The sequence below is a fragment of the Ochotona princeps genome, chromosome 2, assembly GCF_030435755.1.
Source record: "Ochotona princeps isolate mOchPri1 chromosome 2, mOchPri1.hap1, whole genome shotgun sequence".
Classification (NCBI taxonomy): Eukaryota; Metazoa; Chordata; class Mammalia; order Lagomorpha; family Ochotonidae; genus Ochotona; species Ochotona princeps.
The window spans coordinates 102,734,309-102,754,744 of NC_080833.1; the positions used below are offsets into that span (position 1 = coordinate 102,734,309).

General features: G+C 47.0%; 1 protein-coding gene across 1 annotated transcript in view; it reads left to right on the forward strand.

The window, feature by feature from the left end:
- NOTCH2 (notch receptor 2) overlaps window positions 1–20,436 on the forward strand; it is a 157,358-nt gene that overhangs the window by 103,372 nt on the left and 33,550 nt on the right. Inside the window, exons 6-14 of the mRNA XM_058660137.1 lie at window positions 4,464–4,697; window positions 5,885–6,040; window positions 6,489–6,677; window positions 7,603–7,716; window positions 8,541–8,654; window positions 9,837–10,070; window positions 14,237–14,347; window positions 17,778–17,970; window positions 19,156–19,301. Coding sequence (XP_058516120.1) covers window positions 4,464–4,697; window positions 5,885–6,040; window positions 6,489–6,677; window positions 7,603–7,716; window positions 8,541–8,654; window positions 9,837–10,070; window positions 14,237–14,347; window positions 17,778–17,970; window positions 19,156–19,301 — 1,491 coding nt within the window. The remainder of the gene's footprint in view (window positions 1–4,463; window positions 4,698–5,884; window positions 6,041–6,488; window positions 6,678–7,602; window positions 7,717–8,540; window positions 8,655–9,836; window positions 10,071–14,236; window positions 14,348–17,777; window positions 17,971–19,155; window positions 19,302–20,436) is intronic.

Genomic DNA, 20,436 nt, shown 5'->3' on the forward strand with positions numbered 1-20,436 from the left:
TTGCAAAGATGGGTAATTATTGCCCTCAGAAAGTTGCCTCACTGTTTGTGCAATGTATTTTAGGAGTGCCACAGCGATTCCTGTGTTGACACTGATGATACTACATGTTCAGACTTGTTTAAAGGGCTATTTAGAAGCTTAGAAGGGCATGGAAACAGCACAGCTCTCTCTTCTCGCCGGAGGTCTTTATTCAGAGCTTGGTGCTTTCCCTCTCTGCAGTCATTCACTCTTAGTCCCTCCTTGTCCTCCATGATCACTTATCTTCAGACACAATTTTGATCATGTCTTCCCAACTGTTCTTCACTAGTATCAAGTTTGAAATTCATGTTCAGAGTCCAAGCTTCAGTAACCATGTTTACTTTCCTGCTTTTAAATTCCAGCCAAAGATTACGTCGTCATCATTTTGATGGCTTCCTGCCTGAGCTAGTCCCACCTCCGTAAGTTGGCCTTTTTCTGCTAGCCCAGGCTGCTATTACCTTGCCAGGGAGCAGTGGGAAAAATCCTAATGACCTTTGACCACACACTTACTACTTCTAGATGCTCACCAGGAACTTTTCTAGCCTGGTTTCTGGTGACCTTCTGCTTTGATCACTTCCTAATAAAGAAATGCCCTTTTGTCGTCTTATGCTGAGTGTACTTTAAGGTCCTCAAGTCAGGGGCCTGGTCCCTGGATCTTACAGGCTCACAGGAGTGCAGGAAATGACCACTATATTTAGTCACGTTGACCTGAATTTGCATTAGTTAGTTATCTTTTAGGACCTTATTATGTTGTTTTGGCTTTCATGTTGGCTTTCTCCTGGGCCAAGTGAGTGGTGACATGAGGAAAGTGAAGTGGACATTCCATTGGGAATTGTGGAACAAGCAGTTTCTGTAGCTACCCTACCCTGGTTACTGATTTCTGTGTTTTGAATTTTAGAACTTGTTGATAAAGTTGTAATAAGGAGGGGGTGGGGAAGCTCTGGCTGAAATGAGACTGGCAAAAATGTTCTGGAGAAATATGCCTGAACCTCTGAGAACCAGTGATTCATCCTGTAGACACTGGTATGCTCTTGGGTCTCTACAATTTAACGTCTCTAACAAACAGTATCTAACAAATACACAGCCCTAAAGTATTCCGTGAAAACCTCTGATTTCCCCAAGCGTTATTGTCCAAAAACTAGTGAATTGTACCCAAAAGTACATTTCTGCCTTGGACAATAGTTTGCAGTCGTTAAGTTTTTCCAGTAACCTTATGTGAGTCATGATGTTAGTTCTCACCTGTTCCATCCTCTCCACTTCCCCGTCTTATGCACCGTGTGCACATGGGAAAACCGAGCATGCAGACAGTGGTGGTTTGCTATGATCAGGGTCACACCTCAAACCTTTTGTTAAAAAAAAAAAATTCAAAGCCCAACATCCCCTGTTCAAGTCCCAGCTTTCCTGCACTTACTTTCTCACACAGGCAGGTTATTTGGTGTGAGTCTGTGTACATAGCTGTAAATGAGAATTTTTGTGACAGCCGAAGCCCGGTGCCTACTGTATTGGAGGCAGTCAGGAGCTATTGCCTTGTTTTCCCAAGAGATCACGTTTCCCTTTTGAGCATTGTTTTATTTATTCCCTCTGTGTTACAACACTGTTTTCACTCTCTGGGTACCATAACGTAATAAGAAATGCATTAAAATGTTTAAAACACATAGTGTCTTATACTCAGAATTGTCATAGAGCCTCAGATAGAGGAGAGAACCATCCAGCGTGGCCCTGTTCACTGGGTCACTTCAGTTCAGGGGCAGGATAAATGTAATACACAAGATAAAGCAATTTTCCAGGTTACAATAGCTCTTTCCCTACTGTTGGTCATGTTTTTATTTCCCAACACCACCTGCGTCCTATTAACACAGCTGTCATTACATTAAGGTAGTGTTTCTGCCAGCCGTGGAGAGGAGCCATGTTGTCTGCAATAAATGACATCATTGCTCAGGGAAGATGGTTGCCCTTGAGTCCCTCTAAAGTCCTCGCTTCCAAACACGTCCGTGCACTTCCTCCCGCAACATTTTCTCCCTCACCTTTTTCACTCCCTCGTTGCCTTATTCATTCACTTACTCACTGCCTCACTCATGTACGGCCCCACTCGCTAACTCCCTCCTTCCTCACTTACCTCGCTCTGCAGCAGTTAATACTTGTGTTACAGTTGGCAGGATCTTGTTTTACATTAGGAAAACCCATCTCATAAAACATCTGTCCCCAGTGACTGTGCCTCCCTTTGGGCTCAGGGAAGTTGGACTTCAGGAACAAAAGGCAACAGCAGATTGAATGCCACCATGGTTTCATTTTTCTTTTGCTTTTCTTCTGATTCACCCTCATCACTGTCCCCGCAAATTAAGCTAGCATGAATTCTCGGTCCAGGTGGCAAACTGTTTCTCTTCCTACAATTTGGAGAAGAGCCACAGCAGTGTAAGTTGAGTCAGTCAGTTGCAGCCAGGAGGGAGTGACGACGTAAAGCTTTGGTGGGGAGAAGAGCACAGAGGAAGATGCTGAGCTTAGCATCCCAGAGGCATCACATGGTCCTACTGTCCCAGGCCACTGGCTCTTGGCTAGGAATTTAAAATGATCCCACACAGTAAGGTTTCTTACAGCCATGGGGTAAGAGATGGATGTGCTACCAAGCACGTGTGGGAGAGTGATGTTGGCTTAGTAGTAGTGGAGGAACAGGTTAGATAGGAGCAAAACAATAGATGATCAATAGGTTCTGTCAGACTCCTCTAGGCTTTGCCAGTGCTGGTGTGTGCACAGCTGGACATGTTGTAAGCCTTCTGAAAATGCCGGAGCCTCTTGAGTTGTTAGGCACTCCAGGGACTAGGGGAGAGCCATGGCATTTTCTCATTACCCGACATTATTTGCTCTTTGAATAAGAAGCCTCTTGAACACAAGGCTTTTTGAATTACTGAGGTTTTCTTTCCCTCCCTCCTTCCTTCCCTCCCTCCCTCCCTCCTTCCTTCCCTCCCTCCCTCCCTCCCTCCTTCCTTCCCTCCCTCCCTCCCTCCCTCCTTCCTTCCTTCCTTCCTTCCTTCCTTCCCTCCCTCCTTCCCTCCCTCCCTCCTTCCTTCCCTCCCTCCCTCCCTCCCTCCTTCCTTCCTTCCTTCCTTCCATTCTTTCGTTCTAGCGTAAAGGAGCCTTGACTTTTTTTTGAGTTTCAGCATCTGACATTTTACAGAATTCAGATGTTCTCAATTATAGTCCCTTTGATAGCACTCTAAATTGTTTTTAAAGCCTTTCCAACAAGACCAATTCATTACTTGGTTTTATAGCTCAGGTGACCTGGTGTTAAGCTGCTTTGTTAATCACAGGTTCTTGGCAGGTTGGAGACCTGCTCTTTTTGAGCAGCTGAGCGCCTTACTGTGGTGGTGGTTGTTCATAGTGCTCCCCGTTTGATCACCCGACTCCTGCCTCACTAGGGGGACCTTCTGTGTCTTAGTCCAGAAGTCCTTTCGGCTCGGGTGCCTAAGCAGTTTCCTCGGTCCTGCTACTCTTAGCCTTGCAGATCCAGACTTAACAAGGGCTTTTTATGGTCCTTCATCTCTTATTGCTAACTTGTATGCTTTAACATGCAAGTTAAAGAAACTATGGTATATTTTTAAAGATTTAATTTTTTTGAAAGGCAGAATTACATATAGAGAACAACAGACAGAAATAGATCTTTCATCCGCTGCTGCTCTAGGCCAAAGCCAGAAACCAGGAGGCTCATCTGGGTCTTCCACATAGGTGCAAGGGTCTAAGGGTTTGGACCATCTTCCATTGCTTTCCCAGGTCACTAACAGGAAACTGCATCAGAAGTGGAGCAGCCTGGATTGGCACCATGTCCTCCTATGAGATAGACAGCAGCTTAATGTGCCATCCCATAATACCAGTCCTCAAAAGTTATAGTCTTTACTTTCGGTCATTAATACTTCACGTATGATGGATAGGTAGGAGTTAATGCAGATACCCTGTGGCTTTGTCTAAGTGTCTCCCAGTTCCGACAATATCTTTTAAAAACTGTTAAATAGGCTTGGAACTGGGATGTTGATGTAGTCAGGGTAGAGAACAGTTGCCATGGTGTTTTCACACACAGGCTCCTTTCATTGTTCTTTTCCTTACTCATCAGACTCTTCTCTCAGTGTTCTTGATGATGCAGTCATTGACCCAGGAATTTAAGCTGACTCACACGTATATCAGGTTTTTATTTTCTCCTTGATAGGCTAATTAGAATTCTCATGTTGTTAGTGTCTGGCAGCTATCATCCCTAACGCGACTTGCCAGAGAGACGTATCATTTAAATGGCGCAAGTTGGTTTTAAAAATCATGTGAGAGCCTGGTCGGCTGTGAACTGGATTTGCCTTAATTGTAGGCGAGGCACTTGAGGGTGAAGTGCTGGGGCTGGCTGGTGCTAATCCTTTGAGACTTCAGAGTCGTAACCAGGGATTCTTCCTCCTCCCCCTCCCAAACAGGGCAGTTCTGTACAGAGGATGTGGATGAGTGCCTGCTGCAACCCAACGCCTGTCAGAACGGGGGCACCTGTACAAACCGCAACGGGGACTACGGCTGTGTGTGTGTCAACGGCTGGAGCGGGGATGACTGCAGTGAGAACATCGACGACTGTGCCTTCGCCTCCTGCACTCCCGGCTCCACCTGCATTGACCGCGTGGCTTCCTTCTCCTGCATGTGTCCAGAGGGAAAGGCAGGTAAGGCCCGCGTAGCACAGAACTGTGGGCAGGCATGTGTGGGTGAGCATCCAGGGCTTCTGCCGCCTTCTCCGCTTGGTGGCTGTTATCATTGGGCTATTCCTCTGGAAATACATTCTGTTAAAAGTACTATACGCTATTTCTTAGGATTTGGACTTTAATGTCAACTCTATGTACCTCAGGTTTGTTTTTGTTCCAAAACCAGAAACAAAACAGAGCAACAAAAAGCCTTACTGTTGTCTGTAATCTGGTGAACTCCTTAGGCTGAAAATCACCTTAGTGATTATGATAAAATTACTCATAACCGGGTGAACAGACTTGAAAGATTCCATTTACTCACAAGGAGTTGGCCGAAGAGATGTGTTTAAGTACATTTCAACTCTCCACAACTATGGACATGGTCCTGAAAGGGAGGATTTTTCAGACCACAGAGTTAACACTGCCAGCAGCTTCTGGTTCTCTATAGAAGAGCAATGCGGGAGACAAAGGTGATAGAAGAAAGGATTTTCTGTCCAGAAATTCTGGAATGTTCCTCTGTCTGTGCCTTTTAAAAGTTCTGCCCACAGCTTTGTGGAAAATGACTTGGTTACCTGTTCTTAAGTTAATTGCAGACTGGAAAATCCAGTTCCAATGTGAACTCTACCTGCAGGAAGCCTAGCTGTGTCTTCAGAGACCTGGGAGCACCTTGGGCAGGAATGCCGATGCTGTTACAGGGCTGTTTGGCTAGATGCTGATAAAGTCCAGTGGCCTCTCCTCCAGAGGCTGCCAGAATGCTGGTGGTCCCTGGATCACTGGGTGGAATGATACGAGGGAAGCCTAGTGCCAGATAAAATTCAGGATGCACGGGATACTTGAGACATACTTACTTAAGCTAAACATTGTTTCTTGATTGTAAATAAAATGGACACCTCCCATTCTTATTTGCTCTTTGGTACCACTTGGAGGCCATCTATGTTTTTCTCCTTATTGTCTGTCCTGTGGCTGGTGAGAGCCCGCGTTGAGGCCTCACAGAGCACATGGGTTGTCCTAAGCAACTGTTGCTTGGCAGATGGCTGCGGCATATGCCCGAGGTAGGATCAGGCTAAAGTTGCCTCTGCAGCTCCATGTTGGGGATTTGTTGAACCTCTGTGATACACCAGAAAACTCCTTCCCAAGGGAGGCACATCTTTCCTGTTCTTTGCCCACAGGTCTCCTGTGTCATCTGGACGATGCATGCATTAGCAACCCTTGCCACAAGGGGGCACTGTGTGACACCAACCCTCTGAATGGGCAGTATATTTGCACCTGCCCACAGGGCTACAAAGGCGCTGACTGTACCGAAGATGTAGATGAGTGTACCATGGGTGAGTGCACAGAACCTCCCCTCTTCCTTGGACTATCTATCTGTCCAGCTCGACAGGTGTCTGAATTGAAGCTCATTTTATGCCAGGAGTCTGTTGTGTCCAAACCTCGGATTTGCCCCAATCTATATCCAGACTTTACAACTTATGTTTTCCGTATAGATGTGTGTTCCATCCAGGGAGTTAAATATAAAGTGTATCTATGCTTGATTTTGAGTGGAAAGCCTTATCTCAGGAACAGTTGAGACAGAAGAATGGCAGAGATGCAAAAGAAAGGAGGTTACCCTAATCTTAGTGCTTTTTCAGATTAGGGAAGAAAATGAAAAGTCACGAGTGAGTTTGTTTTTAAGTGTGACTCTGGTGTTGTGACCATCAGACCCTCTTCCATAGTTCACATTTGTGGAGACTACCGACTGCTTGGATACCAGTAACTGGAACTTGTGTCTTACAGCCAACAGCAATCCCTGTGAGCATGCAGGAAAATGCATGAATACAGATGGTGCCTTCTACTGCGAGTGTCTAAAGGGCTATGCAGGGCCTCGCTGCGAAATGGACATCAACGAGTGCCATTCAGACCCCTGCCAGAATGATGCCACCTGCTTGGATAAGATAGGAGGCTTCACGTGTCTGTGCATGCCAGGTGAACGGGCTTCTCAGGGAGCAGGGGCTGCACTACACTTCTCACAGGAGACTCGGAGTGCCCTATGACAATACCGTGTGCTCTGTCAGGAGGTCGGCGCCTGTGCTGACGATGGAGTGTAGGAAGTCAGGTTGCCAGGCAGACCCATTCTCTACAGAGGAAAGCAGCATTGGGATTTGTAGAGCTATGCAGACCAGATTTTAAAAAGCTCATTATGTCAAAATGCAAAATCCATGTAATAGAAAGCTTTAGAAGCAAGCGACTCATGCAAATTCCATGAATATCAGACATTTCTGATTCCTTGATAATGTTATAAATATCCTAGTATTTCTTTATAGAAATAAAATTTTACCATGTTTGTAAAGGAACTTGGCCATTAATGCGACATGAGGCACCTATGCAGTTATGTTGTAGAGGTACTTCTGAAGCAGTTACCTCTTATGTTCTCAGAGGGCACAGCCAAATCTGGCCTGGAACAATGGCTGATGGTGCTTGCTCTGCCTCCATAAGGGTGCCAGCGATCCTAGCCCTGCCAGTCTTCACCTGTACCCTGAGCACAACAGTAGCTGTTCCTCAGCTGGTCTTGAGCAGAGAGTGGGAAGACTCTCAGCCTGGCTTTATCCAGAAAGGATGGATTGATTGATTGGTCACGGAATGTGTGGAACAGCCACTGCGTGCTTGCTGGGGTTTCCCAGTGTCTCTGGAAAGTGGCACCTTATTTTCCCAGTAACATGGATTTCTCACAGAATCCTCTGTCCAGCTGGTTCTTATAGGGACTGTTCCCCATCATGGTAGAGTCCCTTGTCGCTTGGCAGAAAATGTTCCTGCTCATAGAGGCTGTAGCCATGTTTGCAGATTTATGTTTTCTTGGCTTGAACATGACCTTCTGTCTTTGTAAACTACTTGTGTGGCCCATTTGGTTCAGGTTTCAAAGGTGTGCATTGTGAATTGGAGATAAATGAATGTCACAGCAACCCCTGCGTCAACAACGGGCAATGTGTGGATAAAGTCAATCGCTTCCAGTGTCTCTGTCCACCTGGTAAGTGCTCGTCGCCTGCCCTTGTTTCCTTTTAAAGCCCAAAGCTGAGTGACCGCAGGGAGAGGAGGAGGGTGAGAGTGTGTGTGGGCTGCACATGAGGAAGTCATTACAGTGAGTACTTGGTGAGAGGAGTGTATGTGTGTACAGAAATAGGGGATTTGTTTTAGCTAGTACGTCTTCCAAATCCTTTGTGGTCAGAAGTCCAAGTCTGCTCTTGAATGGTCCATGACCCCTCAGTCTGTGTCTGTATCTGAACTCTTGCACCCCATACATGCCTTGGTTGTGGGCTATTCAGGGCTTTTTTTCTTCCCCCTGGCTCATACTCTGGAAGCTCTTCTCTGTGAGTGTTACTTCTAGATGCTTGATCATGCAAGGCCAGAATCCAGAAACAGACAACACATGTCACTGGTTCCCAAGACGCTGTGTCTCTCCTTTGTTCCACAGGCTGTTGTGAACGTATGCCACATGGTCTGGCAGAGACCAGCGCCCTCCCCCTGTTTCTTCAGGGGGAAGCTCCCCTGCCTTTGAAGCTACAGCCGTGGGTTTTAGGCCTTCACCTGTACCAGAGTTTACAGTCCTCCCTTTGGTCTCTGATTAGTGAAATTGCTGTGTAACATAGTAGGGGAGACATACTACAGAGGCCTCTGTTCCCTGAAACTTGCCTGCTTACTCCAGTTCCCTGCTAGGGAGGAGTGTTCCATGCTTACAGACCCATTGGTACAAGGCCAGCCAGGATGTTAACGCACTGTCCCTGGGGATGGGTCTCACAGTAGGTGAGGACTCGGGATCCTCCTGTGACATGTGTTGTTGCTCTGCCTTTGAAGGTTTTACAGGGCCGGTATGCCAGATTGATATTGATGACTGTTCCAGCACTCCGTGTCTGAATGGGGCAAAGTGCATTGATCACCCGAATGGCTATGAGTGCCAGTGTGCCACAGGTAAGCTGTTGCTCTCATGTGGTGTCCCTGGGAGGCCCCTTTAAGTCACTTAGGTGACTGTCTTCCCGTGGCTGCTTTGGCCAGTCAGTCCGCTTCCAGGCACTGCTCAAAGAGAGCTTTGCCAGCAGAATTTCTGCTCTTCTCATATCTCCTCCTGCAACACCTGCCACAGACAAAGTCTAGCCCAGATATTACCATTTGGTGTCCGTGTCTTTCTGGGACAGATTTTGGCAAAGTAAGTTTCCAGCTGGTGTGCTAGACTCCTTTGGGAAAGCGAAGAATCTAAGTTAAAAACTATTTTTTGTTGGGGCTTCTCAGCAGGAGGACTGTCTGTGTTTCTTAAAGACAGATGACTGAAAAATGGCCCCCAACCCTAAGGGCGGAATGCATGCAAGTGCAGAGGCTTCTGCATGAGACAGTCCGTGTGCCTGAGAGCCAGGTGCATGACTGACAGATGTAAATGCTGCTGGGAATGTGAGGGGACTCGTGAGGACTGCTGCTGCTAGCCCAGGACGTGAGCATTCCCATTGTTGGACCTGTTTAGATCAAGCCATCTCAGAGGAGCCATTTACCTGCCCTGTTTGCATGCTTTGCTACATGTTGGAGAAGTTCTAGGCTTTTCTTTCCCAGCCAGAGCCTTTTCCTGGAGGGTGGGCTTCATTAGAGAGAGGCTCACCACTCTGACCTGGACTCTGACTTGGGGTTTAGTGGAGGGGAGGAAGATACATGTGGGCTACTTAAGCCGTGGGTGCTTGCTACGGTTTTGTTTTTCGTTTTGTTTTGTTTTTTGGTTCCCTAAGCATGTGTGAAAAGCACAGCATAACTCTGGGAAGCATGGAAGGGATTGATGAGATAGGAGATGGCGAGGGTAAGGGGTTTGGGAGGAGGACGCAAGCTTCTGGAGAAGCACGCAGCCCACCAGAGCCTGGTGAGACGCAAGGATGTGGCTTCAGCAGCCCTACCACAAGGTACTTCCCAGTCCTAGGGAAGTTTGAATCCCACTCCCCCAACTGGTCCTCACCTTGCCTGCGTCTCCCCAGTCCAGCCTCCTAAGAGCCTGCAAGTAGTTGCTGAGGTGCCAGCCCAGCCGTCTTCACCCCTGCAGGCCCGGGGTGTGCAGGGCTAAGGAAGCAAGGCAGCTCTGGCAGGGTTCATCATCTCCCTGGTGGGTTTCTCCGCAAGGCTTCACCGGCGTGTTGTGTGGGGAGAACATCGACAACTGCGACCCTGACCCCTGCCACCACGGCCAGTGCCAGGATGGCATTGACTCCTACACCTGCCTCTGCAACCCCGGGTACATGGGCGCCATCTGCAGCGACCAGATCGACGAGTGCTACAGCAGCCCCTGCCTCAACGAAGGGCGCTGCATCGACCTGGTGAACGGCTACCAGTGCAACTGCCAGCCAGGCACGTCAGGTAAGTCCACACTGCTCGTGTTTGGCTGGGGCTTCTCACTGGTTCCAAGAAACAGTATCCACAGATGTTCTGACTTCCTTGGCTTATGCTCGGATACCTAAGAAGTAGTCCTGATGTGGAGAAGCACAAAGATAAATATCTCAAAGGCAGATGGCCTGGGCCCCTGGAGGAGTTAGACATAGGCTAACTGGTAGGCTCTGCCAACCCAGTGAGAGAGAGTGTGTGTGTGTGTGCACATGTGTTCATGCACACAATAGACAGAGCATTTTGATCAGTAGAGGCACACAGCTTCAAAAACATCTGTCTTTAAAATTGAAAGACCTCTTGTAGCTTAGTTTTCTGGAGGCCCGACCACACCCAGATGAAATCAGCCCCTTGTCCCTCCCTTTGTCCCAGCAGTCTGCTCTCTCACTCACAGTCCAGTCTTTTTAACAAAATGGTGTATTTTTTGTGCTACTCATCTCCGGGAGGCCCAGGTGTGCTGGAGACTCTGAGGTAGAGCAGACCTTGTGGCACATCCCGTACCTGTGAAGTAGGCTGCAGAACTCCCAGGTCTGTCTGAAGATTCATTTCTGCTCCCTAACCCTGCGTGAGTGGGTGCTTGGTGGGGGTGGGGGTGGGGGTGCCCCTTGTGCGGGAGATTCTGAATTATTTTCCCAGGCAGCAGCATTTCACAGGTCTCACTGTTTTACTTATTAGAGGAATGATTGTAGCCCAAGCCATGTAGAGTGGACAGAGAAGTGCCCTATTGCAGATCAAAGGAAAGTGCATTAGTGGAAGGTTAAGTAATATGTGCCTTCATTAGATGGGAGCCTGCCAGTGTAAGGGAGTGGTTTATTAAGTCTCCTCTGGACTTAAGGAAAGTGCCTGTGTAGGGGGCAGAGGTAGGGGAGGTGGTGAGCTGCCCTTGCTTTATTTTGTTATTTCCAAATCCATTTCTTCAAACTTGTCAAAGGCTCTGGTCTTCATCCAGGGCCTCATACATGCCAAGTTTGAAAACAAAGTCCTTTTTGAATTGCTCAAGCATACGAAAAACATCCCATGCCTTCACAGCTGAGAATGCCTCCCCCCTCCCCACATTTAGATAACTCACTAAACGGGCTGAATGGATCTTTGTGAAACCTTCCAAAAGCAACTTGCTTCCGGGCCGGTCCCCAGACATGAGAAATTGCAGTGCAAAAAGAAATGTGAGCGATTTACAAGTGATTGAATGGGTGCCTTTAGAATAGAGGGGCTGTGTGAAGCCTTGCTGTCACCCCCACTCTAACAAATGTGCTAGAGGCCCGCGTGAGTAGTGGCTTGGCAAGCACCGTGTTTTCTCTGGGATTTTGTGACTGTGCGTGGGTGCCTCAGGTGTGTCTTCTGGGGGAGGACAGAGAGCACATGGTATATATCACTGTCACTGAGGAAGGCAGAAGAAAATCCCAGTGGTGTGCAGCAGGCAAGGCCCAGAATCTCAGAGCCTTGCCAAGGCCATTGCAGCTATTTGGAGAATTAATACAAAAGAGGGGCAGACAACACAAAGATAAGTTCGTCTGTACTGGGCAGAGAGAGCGCTGGCCTGTGCCAGGTCCTTGGTCCCTAGGTGGAAAGTCCATTAAGCAAGGCACAATGAACAGACAACATGAAGGCATGAGTTCTACACCAAGGTACCTCGTCCATATCATATGGTTTACACTGGCAGTCTGCTGTTTGGAGGCATTTTTGCAGGTTTTTGCCTGGACTCGTGAGCACTCGCTGGTGCTCATGGTAAGAGGCGCTACCCAGATCACTTGTAGTGCCTGCCTTCTTCACCTGTGCTGTAATTACGCCTTCGGGAAGATTTCTTTGGGTTTCGAGTAACAGAAACCAACTTGTGTCAGTTTAAGGAATCACTTACTCACACATGAACAAAAGAGTAGCAGGCAGAATTCAGTGCAAACACACAGACATGTCTTAGAGATTGTCAACAAGAAATGTACAATGAGACTCTGTAGAGAATTGTCTGATGCAGGATGATTTGTAGCCTGGAGATCATATTGGTCAGATGTCAGTGTTCTGATGACAAAAATGCCAATGTCTGGCTTGATCTAGGTGTCCGTCTTTTCTCTGCTAAACTGTGGATATACACACTGGATACCAGGACTGCATGGATTGTAGATAAATACGGTTGTCAGTCACAGTTAGAAATATCTCCTAATGGTAACTAGGGGATATGAAATCCTGTCTTCAGTTATGACTGGTGAGATTGGACAGCCTCACAGAATCACAGTGTGTGTGATAGACAGGGGTGGGCACTGGGCACAGCAGTAGGGACACCGCCAGGGGATCTTATCCCAAGCGGGAGTGCCTGGCTTCAAATACCTCCTCTAGCTTTCTGCTAACTGGCTGCCTGTGGTGATGGCTCCGTGTGTTGAGTCCCTATCACTCCTGTGGGAGACCCATCTTGACTTGAGTTATAGGTTTCTACCCTCACCCTGGGCCACCCTGCTGGCTCTCATGGGGGCATTTTAAGAACAAACCAGCAAATGGAAGATTTCTTAATCTTTTTGTCTTTTCTTTTCTTTTTTTTTTTTAAGATTTATTTATTTTTGTTACAAAGTCAGACATACAGAGAGGAGGAGAGAAAGAGAGGAAGGTCTTCCATCCGATGATTCACTCCCCACATAGGCGCAACGGCCGGTGCTGTGCCGATCCGAAGCCGGGAACCAGGAACCTCCTCCGGGTCTCCCACGCGGGTGCAGGGTCCCAAGGCTTTGGGCCAGCCTCGACTGCTTTCCTAGGCCACAAACAGGGAGGTGGACGGAAAGTAGGGCTGCCAGGACTAGAACCGGCGCCCATATGGAATCCTGGCGCATTCAAGGCAAGGACATTAGCTGCTAGGCCATGCCGCCGGGCCCTGTCTTTTCAATAAATAACATGAAAGTAAGTTTTCAAGCAGATTTAAAAAGATCATAGCGTGCTGGAGCCAGGAGACAGATTCAGAATCCAACGGTCCTGCCCTAACTGTCACTGACAGTCACCTGTGTTGTCTGAGAAGCTGGTGTGAAGCCTTGGATGTGCACATTGGATGAGCGGCTAAGGCTGTCTTACAAAGTGCTAGGTAGAATGTTTTCCCGGTAGTAATGCTGTGTTTCTAATGTTACAGTTACTAAATGCAGAAAATTGAGGCTTTGTGACCTGGAAGGTTTAGAAGTTTTATTCTTCTTAGTAGGTTATATCTCTGAGCTCTTTAGATTCTATCAAAATAGTCTTCTGTGATACCAGGAAACATCACTGAATTCTTAGAGAAGAAATAATGAAATACCTTTGAGTGCTTTGGGAGAATGATGCTAACAGTGGTTGCTGAGGTACTGTTGATGCAGCCAGTTCCTTCCAGCAAGGTTACAGAAGAGACCAGAAGGAACATCGCACACGCAGGAGAAAGCTTTCTCACTCTTTGAGACCGGTTCTGAACTTAGGCCGTGACACTGGCAGCCAACCTTAAGCTAACAGCTAAGTTGATGGGTGCAACTCAAAAAACTCTCAATTCTGATTTGACAGCTCAAATTTAATGGCATAAAATCCTAAGAAGTGTTTTCCTCAAATGGCAGGTTTATTTGTTTCAGTTAGTGTTTGCACAATTCTCAACTTGAATCGACCCTGGTTTCTCTCTCAGGTAGAGTTTCAGCAAAAGCAGGTTTTGTGAAAACCAGCAATTCTGGAGTAATCCTTGCATCTTGACATGCTCAAAACCAGGTTTCGTGCACTCTGTGTTATCACAGGGTGTAGTAGATGGACTCCTGGGCTGGGGATTGATACCATTGTGAGATTAGTCATTTTGAACCTGTTTTCCAAAGTGGGCCTCGGTGAAACTGGCTTTTCTGAATGTTTGTTTTAACTGAGTACAGGGGTTTGAAGAATGCAGGGACTGCTGGTAGCATTTGGTGCCTTCATTCCTGCTAAGACGCACAGTTTCAGTCCTATTCCCTTTTCACCACTACTGTGAGCAGGTCTACATGTGAGAAGGCGGGTAATAGCCACATGTGATTGAGCAAGCCCTCTTGATCCCAAGATTCCCCCCCGCCCCCCGCAGGAGTGGAGTCAGTGCACATGGAGTGGGGCTGGCTGGAGTCTCCTGAGGTCTAGAGGCAGCACCACAGGCAGAGAGTACAGGTGGTAACAGGCCCCTGGTTTTCCCTTTGCAGGCGGCAATTGTGAGATCAACTTTGATGACTGTGCGAGCAGCCCGTGTGTCCATGGAGTCTGTGTGGATGGAATCAATCGCTACAATTGTGTCTGCTCACCGGGATACACAGGTACAGCTGCTGCCTTGGCCCTGCACTTGCTTCGGGAAGATGGTGTCTCTGGGAACGTTGCTGTTGCAGTGGCTGCTCTGTCTACTGTATCTCTGGAAACTTAGAATTCCATTTCCATGCTTGCCTGCTCCAGCTTCCCACTCAAAGACCTTTGCTAAACCATATCTTTGCACCTTAGGGCTTTTAGACCGTGTATTTGTTATTACCCAAGAGGAGGCCCAAGGGGTCACACACAACTCGGAGAGATCACTTTCTTTTGGCCAGCATGAGTGAATTCTTCCTGCTGGAAAGAAGAAAGTAAAAGGCTAAGATAATTTTGAGTGGATCTTTTTCTCAGGTATAAACAGTTAGAACATTTGTACGTGAGCAGGCATGCACACACGCTTACACCCTTTCTCTGCTGTCTGCTTGCTGTTATTTTCCTGTATCTTAACTGGCCGACCAAAAAGTGCTGGAGGCTCCTGAAGAAAGCTGTGCTTCCCTCGCTGACACCTCAGGCTGCACCCAGGGTGTGTTCTTTGCTTTCTGGGCAGTGTCGCACAGAGCAGGCACTCACATACTGCTGCCCTTACCTAACTCTGGGCACACCTCTATCCATGTGAGAAAATCCCTTTGGGGCTTTTTTGCGGAGCCTGCCAGAAGGCTGTCCAGCGCCAAGTAGAGCAAGTGCTGGCCATATACCTGCCAAGAGCTTACCTGGCTTTCCTTTCACAAGTATTTGTACTGCTGGGTGTGACTTTGAGTACCCAGCCTGTCCTGGTGCTCTTGAGGACAGTCTGGGGAGCCCCGTGTGGCAGTGCTGTCACTGTGGAGTCCGAGTGACTATCAGCTGAACACACAGCAGTCGCTGCCATCTGGGGCAGCAGTGCACGTGGTTCCATGGGTGTGGAAGGAATCAGTGACATCTGTGAGGGCCTCAGATCTCACCACCATCACTACTGTTGCCGGTCCCCTGGCATGAGGGTGGAAAGCGAGAGCTTCGAGAGGTCAGTAATGCTGCCAGGGTCTTACCCGGGAGGCTGTGCTCTCCCACACTCCTCCCCGCTATCCTGTACGGGCCTCTGGTTATATTCTTGCTGCTGAGAGGCCTGGGAATCACATCTTTCTCTTAACATTCAGCAAGCCAGGAAGGCCAAGAGGGGAGGATGTGGGCTAAAAATACTCCAGCATAAACTGAAGGTGCAGCGTGAAAGTGCACAACCAAGAAGTGGAATGTTTTGGTTGCTGGGTGGTGCTGCTCTTGGAACTGCATTCCACGTCAGAGATGTTTTCGTAAAGTCAGCTGCCAAACACGTCAGCGCTGACTGAGGCTCAAATGCAGGCTCAGCAAGCGGACGGCGTTTATTCTCGTGCTGGTTTTATTTTAATACTGCTTCCTCCCACCGACTTAACAACAGGTGTGATAGATTTAAGGGAGGTTTTCGTTTTTGTGTAAGTCGAAGTCCTCTCTCCTCCTAGGACCTGTTTGTGCTTTCTGGTTAAATGTGGGACGGTAAGGCGTCACGTGATGCTCCCGTAAACCGTCTTTTGGTTTCACACAGCACTTTCACATCCTTCGTCTTGCTGAATTATCAGAAAATTCCAGAAACGTAGGTGGGGAGCTTTTATTATCTCCATTGAACAAATGAGGCAAAGGCAGGGCAGCCTCCATGTGCCTCTAACCCACATCGGCTGTGAGCCCTGGGGTGAGCTCTGTTGAGTGTCTGGCAGGCCGAGCCCCTGCAGAGCCGCACACACAGGAGAGCCTCAGTGAACACTGCCGACTGAGTGTACTGACCAGCCATCTGCTGTCCAGCTCTGACCTGCCTGCATTCAGGAGGCTCCAATTCATCAGGTGTCTGTGGAGGAAGATACCTGGGGTCGGATGTGGACCAGCTGGGACACATGTGGGATACTGGCCCCACAGGGTGGAGGATTAGCCTGTTGAGCCATAGCACCAGCCCAAAGACAGTGGTGTTGTTAAATAAGTTTAAGACGGAAACAGCAACTGCTCACCACCACTTCCAGATTATGGGTTTTTACCATAACAGTCAGTAATGGTGTAGGGAGCAGGGGAGTGAAAAGTGCTTTGAAGGAGTGTGTATCTGTTCCATGTGGAATTTCCTGTTCTAAAGGCAGAGTAGTGCTTTCTTTAAAAGAAAAAAATCTGTTTTTATCTGAATCAAAGCCTTGTTTTGATTCACTATAAATTCATCCACATGAGTTTGTTATCACTCATTTACAGATTTATTGGTAGTCTTAAAGTTTCATATCGTTTTAGAATATGCAACTAGGTCTTACTTATTCAAAACCGGGGCCAGTGCCAAAGCTCCATAGGCTAATCCTCCACTCTGTGGCACCAGTATCCCCTATGGGCGTTGGTTTGTGTCCTGCTTCTCCACTTCTGATCTAACTCCCTGCTTGTGGCCTGGGAACGCAGCGAAGGTTGTCCCAAGCACATGGGTCCCTGTACCTGTGTGAGAGACACAGAAGAAGCTCCTGGCTGCTAGCTCCAGATTGGCTCAGTTCCAGCTGTCATGGCATTTGGGGAATGAGCCAGCATCCTTTCTCTCTCTCTCTCCCTCTCTCTCTCTTTCTCTCTCTCTCTCTCAAAAAACATTTGTGAAAATGGCCACGTATCTGTGTTCAGCCTAATGCAGTAAAGATCAGATGTCTCTTTAAAATGCTGTCTTTAAGGAAGAATATATTCTCTTCTATCTCCTACACTCCCACTACCTGCATTGTTTGCAGGTGATAAATAGTTAATTGGAAAGAGCAAAGTTTCCAAAATCTAGGATTCTCCATGTAAAACAACTATTTCAAATGTTTTGCATATTACAATTTGAGAACCACTGGGCTAGACTGAGGATCCCAACATTGTTTTGTGAATTACCAGAAAACAAATAAATTATACTTAGAGTACCTTTTTCCCTGAGGCGGAAGAATAGATTAATACAAGCCTGAGAATGGAAGTAGCCTTTCTTCTAAATCAGTTTAATCAGTAAACTAAGTTAATCAGATATCTACTAAGCATTCCAGTTCATTGTAATGTACCGCAGGTAGCAATATAAGATTTGACAAACTGAAAGAAAAATGAGTTTGTAGTAAACCATCAGGCAGCATATTAAAGAAAGCTTCTTGGAGGCTCCTCAGAGCACTGAACAGGGAGCAGCCATCTCTAGTGATGTTCATTGGTTGCTTTGTATACTTAAGATGGAAGGAGAAGGAAACCCTGCTTAGTGTGGTGGTAGGTTTCGTCATTACAGAAAGCCGATGCTCATGGTCCTGCTCTGTGATACACTAAGTCCTGTTGGTCACCCTAGGACTTAACTCTTCACAGTTGGTGTCCCTGGATCATTCAGAGAAAGCGTGTCCACCAACAAGATCTCATTGTTCTGGTCTGTTTTTTAAGCACTTGGGGTCTGAATAATGCTGTTGCCCATCTTCACAGGGCAGAGATGTAACATCGACATTGATGAGTGTGCATCTAATCCTTGCCGCAAGGGGGCGACGTGCGTCAACGATGTGGATGGTTTCCGCTGCTTATGCCCTGAGGGACCTCATCACCCAAGCTGCTACTCACAGGTGAATGAGTGTCTGAGCAACCCCTGCATTCACGGCAACTGCACCGGAGGTCTCAGTGGGTGAGTGACTGCCATGCATTCATGGCTTCTTTTTGACCTGCGTCAAGCCAGTTGGTTTTTAGTACTGACAGTAGCCTGGAGAAGCAATTTGGGAACTTGAGCTGAGACTTGGTTGCAGATTTTGGGAGTCTGCCAGAAGGCCTAACAGTCTCCGCTCTATCTGTGGAAGCTGATCCCCACCCTGTGTGACTGAGGGTCCTGATGGAAAATATGGAGGAATGTCTCTTCTACATAAGTAATTGTCAAGGACGCATGGCAAGGAGTGCAGGGTTATTGTAGGGTTCTCCAGCAGTCGTCCCTTCAGTGCCTGGCATGTGACTGAGTTCTGTGTAGTGCCCTGGCCTTGGTTGTGGTCGCCTATGTAATCAGAGCACAGCTCTGTCCCTTCACATTCTCCAGTCTGCGTTCTCAGGTCTGTTCTAGACGTGGCCCTGAGAGTGGTGTGATGTCTTAGTCACTTTTTAGAGCCACAGAAACTGACCATATGTCCTAAAAGAGGTTCTTATAGTATTGCATGTTTGCCATTGGAGAGAGCACCGGGCATTGACATTTTCAGGTTTCCAGCAAGAGTTAGAAGGAAGAATGCATTGAACGGTAAATGGGTAACAAAGTTGTTTTGAAAATGAATTAATCACCTTCAAAGCCTCCTTTTAACAGCTCTTCCGCTAAGGAAACTGTCATCTCCTACCACTGCGTTCTAAGTGCTAATGGGGCTTAGCTAGACGACACCTTCATTTCTGTGCTGTTTCTTGATGAATAACCTAGTCGCTTTATGAGGCGAGGTTTCAGGTCAAAGTAAAGCATGAGGAGATAAAGCCATCCCTGCAGCTCTCCGGAGGCCCTGCCGCCAATCTGTTTTCTGGCTGTACATTTTGCACCAAAACCCAGTGATCCTCAAGCTTGCTTTACTTTAGTTTTGCATGTATTGCAGCAAGTTGTGTAGATTTATCCATGTCAGCATTGACTCCAGCCTTGAACCTTTGTTTTAAGTATGAAATTCCAGGGAGAGCACATGGGTCCCCGCTGGATTCACGCCACGTGTGAGATGATAGTAGTGTGACAGGTTCAAAGAAGAGTGGAAGGGAGGTGTGAGCCTCTCTGTCCCTGCATTTCTTTACCGGTTGTCTATTTCGTTAAGTCATTTGTACTTTTCACTCTAAAAAAAAATCTTCCATCTTCTTTCAGATATAAGTGCCTTTGTGATGCAGGCTGGGTTGGTGTCAACTGTGAGGTAGACAAAAATGAATGTCTGTCTAACCCATGCCAGAATGGAGGAACTTGCGACAACCTGGTGAATGGATACAGGTGTACTTGCAAGAAGGGTTTTAAAGGTAAAGAAGTGCATCTTGCTACAGTGGTTCTGTCTTCTTACCACTGTATGCATACTGCACAACTTACTTGTTTATTTTCCCTTTTCTCATTCATTGATGTGGCAAACAAATTTCTTTTTTAAAAAAAGATTTATTTATTTTATTGGAAAGTCAGATATACAGAGAGAAGAGACAGAGAGGAAGATCTCCCATCCACTGGTTCACTTCCCAAGTGGCTGCAACGGCTGGGGCTGAGCTAATCCAAAGGCAGGAGCCAGGAGCCTCTTTTGGCTCTCCCACATGGATACAGAGTCCCAATGCATTGGGCTGTCCTTGACTGCTTTCCCAGGGCACAAGCAGGGAGCTGGATAGGAAGTGGGGCTGCCAGTACTAGAAGCGGCACCCATATGGGATCCCAGTGTATGCAAGGCAGGGACTCTAGTTTCTAGGCTACCGCACCAGGCCCCCACAGTTAGGATTTGTAAAACAGGTGGAGAATAAAAGCAATCATAGTTTCTCCCTTTAACTTAACAGGAAGTTGAAATATTCAAATAATAATATCTAAGATGAGCCACTAAGACTCTGCTTATAAAGGTTAGAAAGTGTCTGATTGTAAATGTTTTGCCCTAGATGTCCTATCCATGATAAATCATAGAGATATCTACAATGAAGACCTTTGCTTGCTGTAATTATGATAGTGAGAATCAGTGTGTTCAGTACCCTTTTTACACACCAAGATACTCTTAAATACTTCGATACCTATGATCTTCTGAGGGGAAAATGTATGCCAGTGGGAAATGTGTAAGGAAAAAGCTATCACCATTACATTCTTAGCATCAACTTTCTTGTGGAAACTCATGAGAGAAAGGTATGGGCAAATAATTCTTATTTGTATTCATTTGTCCACTGATTCATTGATTTTCTTCTTCTGAAAAAATTGTGCCTGGCTATTTTATACATCAGTGTCTTTTACAGATTCAGTATTTGAATACTTGAAAATTTTCTGAAACTGTCATTTGTTTACTTAAAAAAAAGATTTATTTATTTGAAAGATAGAATTTTAGAGAAAGAAGGCAAAGCAGAGAAAGCAAGGTCTTCTGTCTGCGGATTGACTCCCCTAAATGACGACAGGGACTGGGGCTGGGCCAGGCTGAAG